Source organism: Barbatula barbatula (assembly GCF_947034865.1).
Source record: "Barbatula barbatula genome assembly, chromosome: 2".
NCBI lineage: Eukaryota > Metazoa > Chordata > Actinopteri > Cypriniformes > Nemacheilidae > Barbatula > Barbatula barbatula.
In genome coordinates, this window is record NC_136767.1 from 19,782,606 (window position 1) to 19,801,038 (window position 18,433).

At 38.9% G+C, this 18,433-nt stretch overlaps 2 protein-coding genes across 2 annotated transcripts; both read left to right on the top strand.

Moving 5' to 3' along the window:
- Positions 1 to 1,706: 1,706 nt before the first annotated feature.
- Positions 1,707 to 13,423, top strand: cfap77 (cilia and flagella associated protein 77). The gene is made up of 7 exons (XM_079473954.1): positions 1,707 to 1,923; positions 2,080 to 2,165; positions 8,388 to 8,487; positions 9,022 to 9,250; positions 11,360 to 11,465; positions 11,550 to 11,651; positions 13,210 to 13,423. Exons 2-7 carry the CDS (start codon positions 2,103 to 2,105, stop codon positions 13,330 to 13,332), a joined length of 723 nt encoding a protein of 240 aa, XP_079330080.1. The 5' UTR covers positions 1,707 to 1,923; positions 2,080 to 2,102; the 3' UTR covers positions 13,333 to 13,423.
- Positions 13,424 to 13,704: 281 nt separating this feature from the next.
- barhl1a (BarH-like homeobox 1a) lies at positions 13,705 to 17,485 on the top strand. Its single transcript, XM_079473661.1, has 3 exons — positions 13,705 to 14,618; positions 15,496 to 15,718; positions 16,548 to 17,485. The coding sequence occupies exons 1-3, from the start codon at positions 14,219 to 14,221 to the stop codon at positions 16,825 to 16,827; spliced, it is 903 nt and encodes a 300-aa protein (XP_079329787.1). The 5' UTR covers positions 13,705 to 14,218; the 3' UTR covers positions 16,828 to 17,485.
- The last annotated feature ends 948 nt before the right edge of the window (positions 17,486 to 18,433 follow it).

An 18,433-nucleotide genomic window follows, 5' to 3' on the forward strand; every position in this document is an offset into this window, starting at 1 on the left:
AAATATATACGGTACAGAAGATCCAGTCTGAATCTTGTAGCAGTTATTGACAGCATGTTTCTTTACCACTATATGATCACCAAACGAACGATATATTGATACATATTGAATATAGTTGCTTGATTTATCTGAGATCCCAAAACTGCATAATACAACAATTCAATTTGATAGTTTTTCTTATTTTATTATTACCATTGCTGTCCTGAAATTAAATGGAGCCCAAATGTTGGCTTCTAGAATATACATCTAACTGTGTACACAATTTTCTTGAAAACTTTTCTTTTGTTTTTGAGTTTATATTAAGGGGACAATAAAACGTGCTTGTTTTCACTTACTCGCCTATATAATTAAAGGTTTGAAGAGAAACATGGTACTTACAAAACAGGATAGGCCTACAAATAGAAAGTGATAGATGAGACTTCATTGCTTCCTCCTAGCAGAATCCAAATTCAATATCCTGAACATATACAAGAGAAAACTGTTGGTTCCACATCTAAGGTTTATGGAAATAAAAACAGAAACTAAAGGCCCTGAAGATTATTTAAAGGTCATTCTGTTGCCCACCGTTTTATAAGGGATCCACTGTGAAATCACTATTTACCAAACCACTATCCACTTTTCAAATCCAGACTGTCTATTTAATCAGGCCTATATATGGCTATGAGGAACCTACGCGGTTGATAGATAAATGCAGATGCTGCATTTGCTTCCCATATGTGTACAATACTGTTCAAGGTTGGTTCTGTTTATGCAAATAATGCATCAATCGGATTTTAGGAAATAAACACATTTACTGAGCGTAACTTCTCACAGCACATGCGAACAAAGATTATAATATCATAACTATTTCCATTACCTCTTTAGTCTGCAAGCCAGGTCACTTGTCTCCGCGAGATGCGAGTTGATGGAGATGCTGATACTGAGGAAGCCGCAGCTCCGCCGCAGTCTCGAGATGACGGAACCTGATTCTGCATGCACAGATGACAAGCAAAGCCGATCCTTGCAGGAACAAACCTCGAGTTTGCTCTAGTCTTAACGGCTTATGTTCTTAAATTTATTTATTTTAATCAAATAAATAAACAGCCCTCTTTCATAAAACTGATATACAGTCTGTGCTTCCGAATATAAATGTGAAAGAATTTAATACATTATTTAGAGTGTGGTTAAGACTGCTTTAGGATTGCATGGGCTATATTTGGCCGTTCGTTTCTCTGAACAAATGATGACGCTGCAACCTAGAAAAGGGCTTCTCAACGTTAAAATGATTGTCCACCAGCAGAGGTCGCTGTACGGTTGCTGCTCATTTCTACAGGCGCTTGAAGGCTGCAGTTGCTGTCACTCAGAAAAGTAACGTTTTTGTTAAAATACACACAGATACATATTGTGAAGAGCCCTTTAATTACATTAAAATGAAAGTTAAGATACTTAATAATGAATCATAAATTCACCCTTCATTCCTCTCCATCGTCTGTTTGAGTGCGCGTGCATCTCTGGCACCAGGCTGCCCTCTGTCGTGCTGTACACAAAACCGCTCCTAACAGCGTGACGTTTGATTGCATTATGTTTTATAAATAACGGTTTTTAAATTACAGAATATAGCATTGAAATGAATAATAATCACCAAGTTATGTAATAATAATCAAAACCTTTTTGAAAAGACAACACCACAAAAGAGCCTGTTTGTGCCCACGGGTGCATGCAAAAGCGTCATATTGCCATGGCAACGCAAAACAACAAGACAGAAAGAAGAGTTTATCCCGTGGCCTGCACAGCATTAGCTTAAATCCCTCTTTGCATTGGTGTATTGCTATAAACATTTGTGCTGCACATTAGCACAAACTACAGCAACTTGTGTTACTCTACGGAAGCGGCCGGCAACCGTGTTGTCATTATCTTTCCTCGGCAAGGTCTGTAGCCCAACAGGTGGGAGATCATTTTCCTTAACGGAATGATATTATAACATAGGCCGAAATGATAGTTGATAATTACCATACTCTATATTTTTGTGATCACATATTTACATCGTTTCGACTATTTGCATGATCTATAATATTGGAATACCGTGTTATTGTACATTAGGTTTCCATTTCGGAGAACACAATATGGAAAGTCCTCGCATTGGCGTGGTGAGAGAGTCAATGCTGCACCGTCCTCTCTTAATAAAGGTCAGCGTTGGTTAAATCATTATTTATTTTTGTTGACCACTAGAAAAACTTCAGAAATAGTATAGACTTTAGTTAATCATGATTTGTGTTTTAAAAATATACTTCATAGCCTATGTTGAATTTAGTCAAAAGCATCATAATCAAAATGACCACTAGATGGCAGAGTTATTCTGTGAATAAATCTTCCTATTTTGAAAGGTCATATGACCCCCTCTATCAAGGGCTGCACATTTGAGTTGTCTGCTCAGTTATCTCACACAGAGATAGTCTAACTAAACACATTTCAATCAAATGTTGTAAAGTATTTGAAAAATTAAAAGATGTGCAATGTTAGGATTATTAAACAGCACTAGTCTATGCTATTTATCTACCACTTTAAACACAAACACTGCTTAATTTGAATGTTCTGTATAATCATTTCTACACATGTTTTAATAATTTACAGCCAGAATAAGAGAATGACAGTACTGAGATGAATGCACTACCAAATGAAATATACAATTTTAACATCAAGGGATTTTATTTGGATTAACGTCGTCGCGTGTGATGTTTGAAGCCTCTTCCTTTTCCTAGTTAACCCTCTTTGTGGGACCCAGCTCAAGTCTTGTGTCTTTTAAAAAACTACTTCCAGCATATCTTTCATCTAATACTGCTTCATTTCGACTTCATCAACTCTTCCAGTGAAGCAGAAAGGAGGATGAAATGAACCTTCGCGATCTTCTGTTTCTCTATTTTCCCTCAACCGCCTTCTCTCTTTTCACACTCATCCGATCATTCTGTCCAGCCCCGGTGGGATAAGACGCCTCTGTAAGACCTTTGCTTGCTCTCGCCCCTCTTTTCTCTCTAATGCTCTCTAGGGTTATTTGATATGCCCCCTTTGACTGATGCAGAAAATAGGATTACTGTATTTAAATGACTATGATAATGAACTGTGTGCATGTTCCTATAGTCCCACGAGATCAAGGATTTCTCATTCTTTTTCATTGTGAGCAGTCACAGCTACAGGTTCTGGCAATGCGCTGGAACAATGACAGAGTCATCTGTGAGGATTTAAGCTTTTGTTCTTGTGGCGTTGCCTGATGTTGCCTGATTTCTTCCCTCTTGTGTTTAGTTTTTTGAGCTTGAGGTTAGAACATGCACCCTCAACATGCTTTAATCAATTGAGGGTTTCTGTGTAAAGGGGGACCAATGGCAGGCTCATATTCATTAAGAAATAGGCCAACCGCAGCAAGTCCCTTGTGCTGTCAGGTATAGGATCCGTTACGGGCATACACGTACAGTGAGACCGCTTCATCATCGGAAGAGTTTGCTATGCCTGTGCGGGTCTGATGTATGGCTGTCTCATGAGAAATTGAATATAGTGTGCTAATGGGTTTCAAACTGAATAGGAGATTTATTCTGAGAATCATATTTAATATACACATAAATATGCTTTGCGTCTGAAAAGTTCATTCATAGTTGTAAAAATATAAATATAGAAGAGTACACCTCTCCCCTGTCCTCCCCTCTGCTGTTAATTCCCTTTTGATGAGGCATAGCCAATAAATCCTGTTTTCATGCCTGTATTCCCTGATGACCAGTAAATTAGAGATCAGGGGAGCAGATTTGGGGCTTTTGTTGTTTTCTGGTGTCTGAGAGAGCCCTGCTGTGCAGCAGACTGGCCGGGCCCCATTCACAGTCCCCTCTTCCCACTCATTACCATTCACTTAATTCACCCTATATAGCTAACGTTAGAAACAGAGCAATCTGTGATTCCTTTTTAGGCAAATCTGTACTGCAGCCTACATTAGCCTGCAGCCATATTTTTAGGTATATGTCTGGTCTGCACCTTTAGGTATGTTTTTGCCTGAATTAATACACTATTTTAAAAAACGACATCACCAGGCTGGCCTAGTGACTTTAATTGGCCTCAGAAATGTATTTGCATTGCAAAGGGACCGGTCCCAAACTTGACCTTCACACAGACATTGGTAAATCAAAGCACCTACACTTCTGTAAACAGGCCAACATGAACAGTGGCTCATACGCCTTCACACAACCTTAACAAGGTGATGTAGCTTCCACACCGTCGCTGTAGTAACACAAAGCCTTATCATTAATAGAATCCAGCTGGGACCACAGTAGAAACGAGCACAGAAAGACAGATCCATAATCCTGAACCACAGTACATAACTGTAAACTACTTGAATAATAGATATATGTAAATGAGATATGTAAAGGGCCCTTTGACCTTATGTAGTATCTCATAACAAAGGCAGTATGCATTAAAGTACGGTATGGACATGCAGCCGCAGAAATATTAAAAGACCACTCCCGTTTATTTAACATTTGTGCATGTATTGTGTCCATTCCAATTTTGTGTCTGGAGAATTTTAACCATAACAAACCTCAGGAATGACATAGTCACCCACATAGAATTTAACGAATTTGCAAAGAAGAATGAAAGTTGTAAAAGTTGACCAGTTTGCCCTGTTCTAATTTTCTGCAAATCAATGCCAATTAAATTTTTTTTGGATTCAATTGGAAGAAATGTTGTAACTAGTTTACAGTCTGAAACATAAATGATCATTTTACTTAAACATTTCACATATAATCACAGGGGTTATCACCAAATTGTGGACTTATCTCGGGCTACTTTTTCTATTAAACACATCCACACTCGAGCGTACCTACTAAAGCTGTAGGATGAATCTCATCTGTATTGAAGGAGGGTAGCATGCAGGCTTTCGCCCAGACACATGCTTCCAATTAGTTGGCCCTCTTTATGGAAATGCCTCATCAATTATACCCAGAGCTTCAGGATTTGCCACACATAAAGAGAGTTAGCATCTTAATAACCAGCCAGACTATAGAGGAGATGAGATGAATGCGCACGTGAATCTGCTTGTATGTTTGCATTGCACATATGTGCGCATTGACATTCAGGGATTTTAGAATTGGGCAGATATTAATTTAGAGGCGATGGATTACGCTGAAGAAGGGGAAATCTGTGATCTGATTAGAAAGTTGGGCTTATGGCTCTTCTTTCTCTCCTCTCAGCATTTTTTCCATAATCCTTATTATTAATATATGTTTATATATATATATATATATATATATATATATATATATATATATATATATATATATATATTTTTTTAAAGGCTGACTTCATCATGTTGACTCTTTCTGGGTATTTTAAAGTACACAGACAGAGGCATATGAGAATGTAGAATTATGGGTGTAGACCATGTTTGGGATCAAATCCTTTTTGGGTATTTTTGAGAATATAAGAATTATATTGGCTAGAAGGAAATATCTGCTAATTGAATTCGCTCTCCATGAACTCCATCAGATTCACATGAGATAAGACAACGAAAAAAATGCAGCTAAATGATACAGAGTTGCATTCATACCCGCTTTCACTCTCTCTCTCTCTCTCTCTCTCTCTCTCTCTCTCTCTCTCTCTCTCTCTCTCTCTCTCTCTCTCTCTCTCTCTCTCTCTCTCTCTCTCTCTCTCTCTCTCTCTCTCTCTCTCTCAGCTCATTCCCTCTATTTAGTTAATTCGCTGGAAGATTAATTTAAAGCCAACTTGCCTGCTGTCCTCTAATCAGGCACCAGATGGCGCTGAACTGGTCTGCAATAATTAGGAGAAACAGTTTGGCAGCGCATTACTTCCCATTATCCTCTAATCATCATCACGGGTGCTTTTATTTGTAAATGTGAGGGAAAGAATGGCACAGCGAGGCTCTCTGTCAGCATTGAGTCAGATGAGCTGATCAGGCCTGGCTCAAGGCTCTCCGTGAATGCCTGAAGAGATTAAACCAGGCCTACAGGGGCAGCATAAAACTGGTAGGCTTTGGACAGGAAATGCAGACTGGTTTTATACCGAAGCGTCCTCACTGCAATTTGTGTAATCTAGTAGAGATGTTCTGTGAGTGTTTCACTAACAACAGCGGGATTTAGACTCGGAACAGATCAACAGATCTGTGAACAGAGCAGTAAAAGGGATAGTTCCCCCCAAAATGAAGATTCTGTCATCATTTACTCATCCTCTCATCATTTCAAACCTGTATGAGTTCCTTTTGAGGAATGTTGGTAACCGAACAACATACGGCGGTAACCCTTCACTTCTATTGCATGGACATAAAGCCAATGCAAGTCGTCATTGTTCGGTTACCAACATTCTTTCAAATATCTTCTTTTGTGTTTTGCAGAAGAAAGAAAGTCATACAGGTTTAAAATGGCAAGAGGTTTAGTAAAATACAGAATTCAAATTTTTGGTTGAGCTATTCAGAGGGATGCCACATGGTGGTCACTTATAGATCTGAGAAAGAAAAGGAGAGAGTTCTGTGATCAAAGAGTGAGAGCGAGTGTGTGTGTTCAGAAAGCACCAAAAATGGGACTAAAAACCTGTAGTGATCGACTGAGGGTCAGCGCTAAACTAATCTCAGAGCTCAAGCAAAATCCAAAGAGCACACATGAGCAAGAGAGGAACAAAAGAATGGTGAAATTAAATGCACGGGGGGCTGAATAGACAGGGACCAAACTGAAGGGGTCTCCTAAGTAAGAGATGATTATGTCCTCCTGTATTCTGTTCCTTTTAGGCTGTGTGAATAATCTGCTCCCACCGACCCTCGTATAGGCTCTCCCAATGCGACTCAATTCTCATGCCGACCTCTGGCTCTTTCAGCGGGTCCATGCCTGGTTAATGAAACCACAATATAGAGACAGATCACCAGTAAATGACAATATAAAAGGAGCTTTTGCTTAACATAATCCTCCAGCCGACTTGCCTTTTCTGTTGTTCCCCTTCCCTTTCAGGCTTTTATTGAGAATGAAAGGCCCAATAATGTCTTGAGGGCTCTGATTAGCCGTTTTACGCCAGCAGTCAACACGTTCCTTCAGGCATCTCTAAGTGATCTCCTCAAACCAATCTGCAGATTAAAATTGCCAAAGGGATTAAAGAGGTGGCCGAGCAGCACAGCGGCACTAACCCAAAGGATTGTAGCTTTAAGAAGCATTTGATACGTTTCAACAGATATGTTAACTAGAGGTCGGAAATGTGCTTGGGTGTCTGTCATTTCTAAAGGACCAAAAAGGTTCTCTGAATTTGGCCATTCAACATAGAAACACCAGAGTTTGGCGGACGTAGTTTTTGGAGGGCTGTACATATCCAGCACGATTGGTGGGGGTCCAGTGATACATACCATTTTTCAATGTAGACTGTTCAACCCTCAGAATAATGGTGGATTCAGGGTTTTTAACCAGGAATAAAGTCCTCAGAACACAGCAAACACACAAAGATCTCCCACGATCCGACAGACTCACCACACAAACCCTTTTCTTCCTCCAAAAATCACTTGCGACAGCATGAGGAGAACCGCTGACATAAATGTAACTCTGTGACTGACACGTGAGCACTCATCCCTCATGTTCCATCAAAGATCAAACGCACCTGCTTCTGGAATGCTCAGGCACCATATTTCACAGATCACTATTGATACATCCGGTTGTCACCTTTGCCGTGGTTTGATTCTCAATTTTCACCTTTTCTAAGCTAAGCTGCTCTTAAAACAAGGCTTTGAGTTGTTTAACAGAGTACAGAGAAGAATAGTGGGCTTTTCTTCTGCCCCATGAGATGCTCTTAGAGTAGATGATGATGGGGGAATTTCTCCCCCCACACACAGAGGATAAATGTTGCCTTTTTACATCCTTAAGCTGTCAATCATTTTACAGTTATGACACTGGAGACATAAATCATACCCTGCATGAACTAAACGGACGACTGTGTGTTAGTGCTTCAGTCATGATTGAAGAAATCAGCCATCAAGATCGTTCACATGGATGTTCATTGGAAATTATTACTGACGTTTTGCAGTTTCTTTGCTGAGCTGACAGTTGCCTCAGTGTGTTTTATAGTAACACATTTTTTTTGCATAATTAAGATTTTATTATTAGACACAATCACTGCTGGTTTTTGAAACCTGAAGATGTGACTTGAAAACCGTCTGTCAATCAAAAAGAAACCTGTATTTTTGACATAAACCTTGGACATTGGGATGCATGTATTGCCAATTCTAAGTTCACACTTTATTTTGGTGATATGATTGACAGCTGTTTGACACTTCATGCTTGTGTTGAAAAGAATTGGAGTTAAAATTGAGAAACAAAATAGACAAAAGATGTATGTGTGTGTAAGCAGTTCTTAACATTTACCTCAGAACTGTGTGATCTCCATAGCCCACACTTGGAAAGACCAAGTCAAGAGGTTTGTCCTGCCCTGGATCTGATTTTGTTTATGGGACAGCAACAATCGTCCACGACGGAGGAGTGCCAGAGGGTAGGTGACAAAAAAATTGTGTTAAATTGACACTGTTTAGCTAGATTAGCTAGGCTTTTTGGCTTCACGTGCAAAAAATTTTCAAGATTCAATGATTTTCCAGCAGCATCTACATCAAATTAAAATCTTTTGTTTATGAGACGCCCCTACCCCCCCAAATCTTGTCACAGTATGATGTCACAATGTGTTTTCTTGAGTAAGTGTCCCCTCAGGCGCTCAGCCTGTGCTGTCAGTGCACTCCTGTTAGCATACTAAACTGTGCCTGGCTTCTGCACCGGCTCACACTTTAATTATGCACTTCCAACAGACGACAGACAATGGCTGCAAGTGTCAAGCCCGCTTCCTTATGCAGTCCCATAAACTATGATACGATTATAGATGTTACCCTGTCATGCTTATCTAAGCTTAGTCACCACAAATCCTAATTTAACTACTATTGCAGAAAACAAACAAAATCTACTGTTGTGTCATTGTTGTTACGCTGACACCATATTATTTGTTTATAATATATAACATAATCTTTCTCCTTTGTAGCTATCTCGAACTGGAACACCCACACGGTGTCTACCAGACACAGGGCAACTGAGAGGGATTTTATCTCTCTTAACCGAGAGGGGGTCAAGTCTGGCTTGGTTAATGCCAAAGAGCTGCACCAATACCGTGCCACCCATGACATCCAGTGCCAGCCAGCGACCAAAGAGGGCTTTCACAGGACTGCTCCAACTTGCATGACACCAGATGCTTCATTTGGTGTTACTAACAGGTGAGTTTGGATGTGTTTTATAGAGGCCTGTCTTTCAAAATTGTCGGGGATCTCTTTCATATAAAATCAAGGAAACAAGCTCTGAAGATCACAGCAGACTAATCTGCACTAATCGGAGGCGGTGGGTGTCCATTGAAAATATGAGATGTAATGAAAAATGAAGAAGTTCGGATTTCACCCTAAAAGCAAATTTGTGCCACTGACGATGTTAAAATCAGATTTCCTTTAAATTATGATGGGATAACATGAATCATCAGGCTATCTTGAGTGCATGAGGGACAAAAATACATAATATACAAAAACATACACAATTAAAAAAGTATAAAATTTGCCATTTTTCAGATAGAATATTCACTAAAATTGTTTAAGATTTCCGCAATTTCAAATTAGAAAAGCATCCAAAAGAAGACATTCTGAAGAATACTGGTAACTGAACAGCCTCGGCACCCATTGACTTCTATTGTATGGACACAAAACCAATGCAAGTGACGGTGTACTGACGTCGTTCAGTTACCAGAATTCTTCAAAATATCTTCTCTTGTGTTCTGCGGAAGAAAGAAAGTCATACAGATTTGAAACGACAAGAGGGTGAGTAAATGATGACAGAATTGTCATATTTGGATGAACTATCACATTAAAGACCAAGAAAGAATAAATCGGGTGAGTTTTGCTCTCTGCATTCAAACAAATCCATTTAAGACTAGAAGAACTTTTACGTCACCTCCTCCATTTTTAGATCATTCTAATATATGGATATACAGAGGAAGCTATTCTATAAATGCTTCCAAGAACAGGACCCTCTATTACATCCTGGAAACTGGAAGTAAATGTTCAATTAAAGAAATAGTGTTTTTTTTACAAGACGGGAAAGGGCAGGCATGTATGTACATGTATGCGTCTGTATATCTGCTCGAAACAGAATAAAACTTGTAGGGAACTTGCCCACTGAGATTCGGTAGGATTATTACAGCGGTCCGACCCGCCACAAGCTCCCTTCTCCTTCTGCCTCTATTCTTTTTTGGCTCACGTCCTCTTGGGCCTTGATACTGTTGAAACAGAGCTGAATTATTTAACCGAAAACACAGCTTTGTGTCCAGACTTCCTCTCGGTCTCTTCCTCTGGCTCTTGATGTTGATACATCCAGGGTGAGGAGTGTTGGGTGAGTGTGTGTTTTAAGAGGCAGTCAGGAGGAAGGAGGGCTGGAGCAATGAGAGGTAAGATCAGGGGTCCTCAGGGACTTGTTTGGCCCTGCTCTCTATCCATCAAATGGTGTTTGCAGATGCCACGGTCAGCCCTAATGAGGGTGTGTTAGGATCCTTGCACAAAATGTCACCAACCCTGTACGCACACATACGCACATTAAATACTGCACACAAGAGTACGGGTAGTGCATCTTGAGATGTCTATTCAGGATATAAGAATGTATACAGGATCGAATGGGAGTAAAGGTCAGTCCTAAGCATTTCATTGCACCCGATGGTGGGATGATTATGGACTGAGAGGTTTTCTTATTAGTCAAATTTTTTACATTTTACATTTGAGAAGGTATTTGTTTATAGATAGTATGGTATCATGGTAAATATGGTAAAATATCCTCAATAGAGCTTTTAAAGGACCAGTGTGTGATTTTTTTGGAGGATCTATTTACAGAAATGCAATATAATATACATAAATATGTCTTCAGAGGTTTTTTTTGACATGTTGTTTTTACAATAGCTCGAAACAGACAAACTGCTCTTCAGAGTGCGTTTAAACACATTATCTCTTTCGGCACAGAAGCGGAAACGTGACGACATCACATCCTGTGTCAGCAGCCGTAGTTCTCCGAAAGGGGAGCTATTGGTTGCAATTTACAACCTCACCTCTAGATGCCACTAAATTTCATATACTGGACCTTTAAAGTATAAAACTTTTGGAAATAGCTGGAGGCCTAATCAAATTATCCAAAATAAATAAATTCTCTTTCCACTCTCATTGGTTATCATTTGTTTATTCAAAATTTTGTCTATTCTGAAAAAGCTCTCTGCTACTAATAAGACTGTTTTTAATGTACAAAACATTAATTTTGATAACTTTTGATAACCTAACAATATTTTTGTTTTCATTCAGACCATCTACTCCAATCTCAGAGCTCATGGAGAATAAGTACGCTCAGAAATGGCTGGAAGAGCAGCAGGCCAGGGACAGAGTTCAACAGGCCCATCACCACAAGAAGGTTCATGGATGTACATAAAAAAATGTGATGTTGAAAAAATAATGTAAATCTCTAAGTGTCTATTAAATCTGTCCTTTTTCACAGGTTCAGCTTGGTCGTATACAGGACACAAGAACAACCCTGCTTCGCAAGAGTCGGCCCTTGCCTGAGGCTCCATCCATGTGGAAACTGCCTCGTTTCCAGCAGGTAAAAGCTCCCACGGACCTCAGAACGAACTTTCTGAGACAGAGAGAGAGAGAGAGAGAGAGAGAGAGAGAAAGAGAGAATGTGTATGTGTGAAAACAATGAACTCCAAACAATGTATGCCTAAAGCCCTTGCGATTGTTCACACATACACTAACCTCTCCACTTCAGGTCCTGTTTCTTAATGTTGGTTTGATGTTGAATAACCAGTTAAATCAAGTGCAGGTCTTATCCATGGACAAGTAGACTATCATCATGACAGCTCTACCTGTCAGTAGTACATGAAAATTCTCTATTGAAATTCCCTAATGCTTCCAATAATGAAGGAATCAGACTCCTGCTAAGCTAATGATGGCCCTTGAGACCATTACACACATTTACGACAACTGACGGAACACAAAGATGCATATGCATGTGTCACATTTTATACATTCATATATACATTAATTGACAGAACACAAAACACAAACAAAGATTTCTTCATATACATGCACACGCAGGCCACAAACACCCATTTCCCTTTTACTCTACATACATTCATATCCCATGCTGCTATTTTCTTTTAACTCTTCTTTTGCTCTCTGTCTAGATTTCCTTTGCAAATCACCCCCGCACCTCCATCCACACACACACACACACACACACACACACACACACACACACACACACACACACACACACACACACACACACACACACACACTCACCCTGTGCGCCTGTCTGTCCTGTCGTCCACCCTCAGTTGGCTCTAATGAGGGAGGGTTTATTTTGGTTGCATGTCTGCGCCAAATTCTCTCTTGTATGACAGCTGATGGAGAGAGAGAGGCGCGTTAACCTTATAAAAGATTTACCTCTGCTCATTACAGCCTGTCAAGTAGCTGTCCTGATAGCACCAGGTTCGACATTTGCATCATATACTCTCTTCTTCATTCTACACTCGTTTTCTTTCGTTCCTGTCATTCGTTTGTTAGTATTGTCATCTTCTCTTACATCTCTTTCATTCCATCTTTCCTCCTCTTTAATTCAGAGGCCTGTGAAGGGGTTTGTGAGAGGCCACAGATTTATTTCGGCTGGAAAACGAAAAAATAAAATAGACAAATGGGTATATTTGAAGCAGGATGCGATGAGGTGTTAGCTGCTCTAAAGAAGTATTTAGTAAAGGCATGATTTCTATTTTTTTGGTATCTCATTCACTTTAAACGTTTACTAAACGTATACAAAAATTTTAATAATTGACAGATTTGGAGTTTTAAGCCATTTTTTATATTATACATGTCCTCTGACGACAAGTTATATTTTGTTGAATACCTGTAAGCACACATTTTAGTCAGTACACATCATTTATGACTATACGCTTCTGTGTATCAAATCCAAACGTTTCCATGTTCCAAAATCATGTTACTTATATATGCCATTCTGTCTCTTGTATATATACTGTACATTCAATGTACATGAATCACATGTGGTTTGTCCTTTGAAGCTCACCTCCCATCATGCTCCATCACACAACATCCCAGTCCATTGAATATGAGAGTAAGATGTATTTGATAACGTTCTGCAGGTGGGGCCAGCTCTGGACACCTTTCGAGACCCTGAAGCCCGCAAGAAAGCGATGATAGCCCACCACTCAGAATCTGCAAGTAGGAGAGGGATTCTAGGTCAAGGCACATACACAGTGGATTGACAGAGCTTGTAATTATTACATGTTGGTCTCAGTGCTCCTGCCTGTCAAGCTTCTTTTTGATGTATTAATCTTTCAATAAACTATGCTGCTTAATTTGTATGCTTATTTTTTATTTCATCTAAACTGTATGAATACTAAATATATTGATGATAGGGATTAACTTTTACAATATAGGAAGGTTCTGATTAAAATAAAATAGGAAACTATCGTTAAAGTGCTAAATAACAACTACCTGGTGTTAAATCCCTATCTGCGATTTATTTAGGGAGAAAGGAGAAGGATGACTGTGTTTCTTCCCCTCCCACAACACGTACGTGATGATCACCCCCCCCCCCCCCATACCCTTTAACCAATAACGACGTGGCGCTCAGGACAAACGCAGAATGGACACCTTTAAAAGCATATTCCTCCTCCAGCATCGGCTGTTTACTTGAGGGTGTCATATTCAGGTCGTGAAGATCACTGCTTGTGTTTATACTCTCTTACACAGGTTTAGTCCTCGCAAACCAGTGTAGGACTTTACACATCAGGCTAGAGGATCTAATGGTTTAATTCGGTTGTAGTTGATAGAGATCTTTGTAAGAGTTTTAGATTTTTAAGTTTGGATATCATCTTATGTTGTACCTGTCCATGGTGCTGAAATTGACTTTAAGGAAGTACGAGAACATTTACAACAAAACTGAACTGCATTCAACAACAGGAGGATCTGGTTGAAATCCGTGATAAGTACTGAGAGGACTTTTTTGGGACAGGCTCGAAGGAGGGTTTAAGAAGGGCAAGAAAAATGATTTGATTTTAATGTGGATGTTCCTCTATGTGACCAAAATCCGTGTCAGAAAGAACAAATGCACATTTGAAATCCACTCAACTCCGTGCTGCACTCACGATGGAGGTATCCACAAACGGGTCAAGCTTTGGAATCGACTCTATACTTTCTCACAGACCTACCAGTCCGTGTATTTCTAAGGGAGAATGCAGGTCTCCGGTGGAGTTGAGCCCGCGGTCGGACATGGACAGTGACTGCTCATCGCCTCCCTCACCTAGACGGATCTCTGTGGAAGAAGCGGTGCAAAGACACGCTCGCACTTTGGGACTGGACTCTCCTTTACAAATATCCCAGCAGCCGCGAACAGTAACGTCCTCGTTTCTGATCAGAGACATACTAGCGGACTGTAAGCCCCTGGCGGCATGTGCTCCTTATTCCAGTCATGGACAGTCAGCCCAAGATGCTGAGGACTGCATGGATAAACTTCACAGCAATTCGTCATCGGACAGTGAATTCAGGGGTGAGACATACGTTTACACTTGAAAGCGAACGAGGACAGTGGCTCACTGTTTAGACAAATATTCGTTCTAACATAAAAACACAATTGGGCGTATTTGTATAAATTAGTCAATTAAAATAGTTAATATTTAGTTTATGTAGGCTACATTTTTTGTTTGATAAAATGTTTCGTTAGCCTACATTTACGCGCCATTATGCGATTTATTATTTCTAATAAATTGCGTAAACCGCATCAAAATAAATAGCTAAATACAGTGGTGAAAATAATTTGTATGTGCTTAATCAATATATATATAGGCCTAATGGTGAATAAAAACTGTAGTATGGAGTAAAATATTATGTACATTGTAAAACTAAAACTGTTTAGGCCTATTTCTGTTGACGACTCCGAAGACAAATTTATCACAATAGTGCATTCATTGGTCATTTCTTATACTTTCTTTTGTATTGATCCCACAAATGGCTTCATTACAGCAAGTGATTGTCAAATGTAGCCTATTTGTAATTGAAACCGTTTAATTAAAAATGTAATGTCTTTTGTAGACGTTTACATTAAGCTCAAGTTTAAAATAAAAAAGACCTACTATAAATTAATAGATGAGATATATTTTATAATCTGAGAATAATTGTCTACATGCAGATAACATTTGGTTTGTATTCGACAACCCCGGGAGCTTATAAAGTTTTTCTTATCGTCAAAACATCTTTACAGCCATAAGCTATTTGAACTTGATGCAACGTACAATTTTTAATTCGCACACATTCAAAAGCTATAATTTAAATACTGCAGTATTACATACAAAATTAAAGGATGTTAATACAACGTGAGTCATTTTTGGCCAAACTGACAAATAAATGTTTATCGTGTATTTTTTCAGTGAAAGATGAAGGTGATCGAGAAATCTCCAGCAGCAGAGACAGTCCGAGCTCCCGGTTGAAGAAGCCACGTAAAGCCCGCACAGCGTTCACAGATCACCAGCTGGGGCAGCTTGAGCGCAGCTTCGAGCGTCAGAAATACCTGAGTGTGCAGGACAGGATGGAGCTGGCAGCGTCTCTCAACCTCACTGACACACAGGTCAAAACATGGTACCAAAACCGCAGGTGAATGCAAGCATCTTGTACAATTACTGTTGTTAAACAGAAAGCGAAATAACTAACCTTAAGCAAGTTTTGTTTAGCAAAAAACAATAAATATTTAAAAAGTTATGCGCTACAATTCGTTTTTGTAAACTGTGAAAAAAACATACTACAACAACGCAACATATTTAGTCATAAATAATAAATAGTTGCACGGAGTATCAATAATTTAACTTCCGAGTAGTAATTAAACAATTGCCAAAATTATTAATTATTCATGTGAAAAGGCTCTCTGCTGAGTGACAATTTGACGGATGACTGTTGGACGAGATATTACACGGATTAATTCTCGAGAAACAAAAACTTTCCATGAAGCCGTAGATGTCCAATGCTTTCTTTAGTCAAATTTACAACACTGAATGTATAATTACATACAACTACAAAAAATCTACTACATTTTAAATCGCAAACCGATATCCTGAAATATAAAAAAATAAAGAGTTTGGTTCCAAAATGAGATAACTCTTCAGAAATCTTAAATATTTTTTATTATGTTATCATGTTTTTATTGTGTTAGTTAGCTGTATTTGTTGAGTTATTATGGCTTAAATAAAAACAAACCAACTGCAGTTTGATTGATATTAATTGGAATGCACAATGAAAAATGTTCAAAATCTCAGTTTGGAATCAAAATCTTCATATAGTCCAACTTAAACAAAATGTTAAATTGATAAATATCTCCTAACGAACTACATACATTTAATGTTAGTATTAGCTTACTGTAATAATTATGTTCGTATATTATGGAACATTGTTGTAAATTGTAAGTCAAACCTTATTTTTTCTACTACAGAACGAAGTGGAAGCGACAGACAGCAGTTGGACTGGAGCTCCTCGCTGAAGCGGGAAACTACTCGGCACTTCAGAGAATGTTCCCATCACCTTATTTTTACCCACAAAGTTTGGTCTCTAACCTCGAACCGGGACCTGGGTTGTATCTATACAGAGGGCCATCGGCGCCTCCGCCACCAATTCAACGGCCTCTCGTACCGAGGATTTTCCTTCACGGTCTTCAGGGCGGCGCAGATTCAGCATCTCTTTCTGGTGTGATACCTCGACACACGCCGCGATGAACAGATTAAACCTGTCACTGCTCCAAACTCAGGAACAACAGGGTTGCGCTTCGACAAACCCTTGAAAAGATAACTAAATGCGCAATAATAGACTTTCCAAATGACTCTGACCAAATGGTGATGCTACCTATTTATTAAAAAATGTAAATGCCGAGGACGTTTTCAGAAAAATATCTGACGAGGTTCTAAGAAATGAACCTCATGGGTATTTTCTGGTGATTTTTTAGACATGTGCTTTTCCCCTAAGAAATGGTTTATTTGCACAAAATATTACGCAAGCAAACCAAAATAAAAAATATCAATAGATACAGTAATCTCAATGGAATTACATGCAATCATGAACAACTAGTAGCCTATTTGGGATTTTTACCAGATAAAACTAAATGAAGGACATCAGCAACAACAATAAAAACAACACTACGAAAATAAATGCGCTTTTGTTGAATTTGTAATTTGTCACAAACTGTTATGATGGTTTTATTGCTACGAATTCGTATTTTTATGTTGTCTTAAAATGTAACTAATTCACCTAATGCATATATTAGCGCAAACATTCATAGCACTGCAAACATTTTTAGATATTTAAAAATGTGTAAATCGCGTTGTGTGTTCAACAGACGCCCAATACTTTTCTAAATAAAGACTGTGAATTTTTCAGATTCGATTAGTGTTTCTTTTATAATACAGATTTCTTTAAATCTGTTGTAAATGTAGGATACCTCTAAAAACACACACACTTTTATCTTTCTTACAATATAGCGATCTGCAACGGGATGTCATATCCAACAGTCGGTGACCCAGGTAGCTGGTAACAATAAAACATTTCCCCTTCATCATTTTAGTTTGTGCACAAAGCGCATTTCACACTCATTTATAGTTGACACTTGGCAACAAACTGAAAATCGTGGAATATCTGCATATTTAAAGTTTTCACATGAAGCCTCGTCATGAACATCTCACACAAATCTAAAAGAGCGAATCTGAGCAAGTGGTTTGTTGTGTGGGTTAAATTGACCAAGTATGATTCGCGTTTCATTATGACACACCAATCAGAGTTTTACCGGCAACAAAACGAGGGGCTTTACGAAAATAAAGCGACCGTGAAACGTAATATTCTGGTCAAATTTCTTTTGTATGTGGCGAAGTCTTGGCCAAAAGGCAGCAGCTGGTGATCGAGCGAGTCCGACTCAACGCTTTGACAGCTGCTCAGCGTAAGCCATCCGCCCCATTTACCTGACCTGTCTCAAACTCAAAACAAACAAAATAGCTCTTAATAATAAAACAACTCATTTTTAATGCATTTTCGTAATCAACCATGAAATATGTGGTGTTTAGGCCCAGTACAAGGCCTGGTGCAGGAGGTGCAATTCTGGTTGGGCAACAATTTCTCTAGTACTATAATAACAGCTCAACATATATTATTTAAATGGATAGTTAACCCAAAACTGAAAATTCTGTCATCATTTACTCTCCTTGGAGTTGTTCCAAATCTCTAGAAATGTATTTGTTCTGATGAACACAGAGAAAGATATTTCCAAATATTTTTCTCTGTATTCATCAGAACAAATACATTTATACAGATTTGGAACAACTCCGAGATGAGTAA

What these genes read in the sequence shown, in the direction of transcription:
- cfap77 (XM_079473954.1), top strand. Translation starts at nt 2,103, where the DNA reads ATGGAAAGTCCTCGCATTGGCGTGGTGAGAGAGTCAATGCTGCACCGT. An exon ending in TCATTTGGTGTTACTAACAG is followed by an intron (nt 9,251 to 11,359) that starts GTGAGTTTGGAT and finishes GTTTTCATTCAG; the next exon opens with ACCATCTACTCCAATCTCAG. An exon ending in AACTGCCTCGTTTCCAGCAG is followed by an intron (nt 11,652 to 13,209) that starts GTAAAAGCTCCC and finishes AACGTTCTGCAG; the next exon opens with GTGGGGCCAGCTCTGGACAC.
- barhl1a (XM_079473661.1), top strand. Translation starts at nt 14,219, where the DNA reads ATGGAGGTATCCACAAACGGGTCAAGCTTTGGAATCGACTCTATACTT. An exon ending in ATCGGACAGTGAATTCAGGG is followed by an intron (nt 14,619 to 15,495) that starts GTGAGACATACG and finishes GTATTTTTTCAG; the next exon opens with TGAAAGATGAAGGTGATCGA. An exon ending in ACATGGTACCAAAACCGCAG is followed by an intron (nt 15,719 to 16,547) that starts GTGAATGCAAGC and finishes TTTCTACTACAG; the next exon opens with AACGAAGTGGAAGCGACAGA.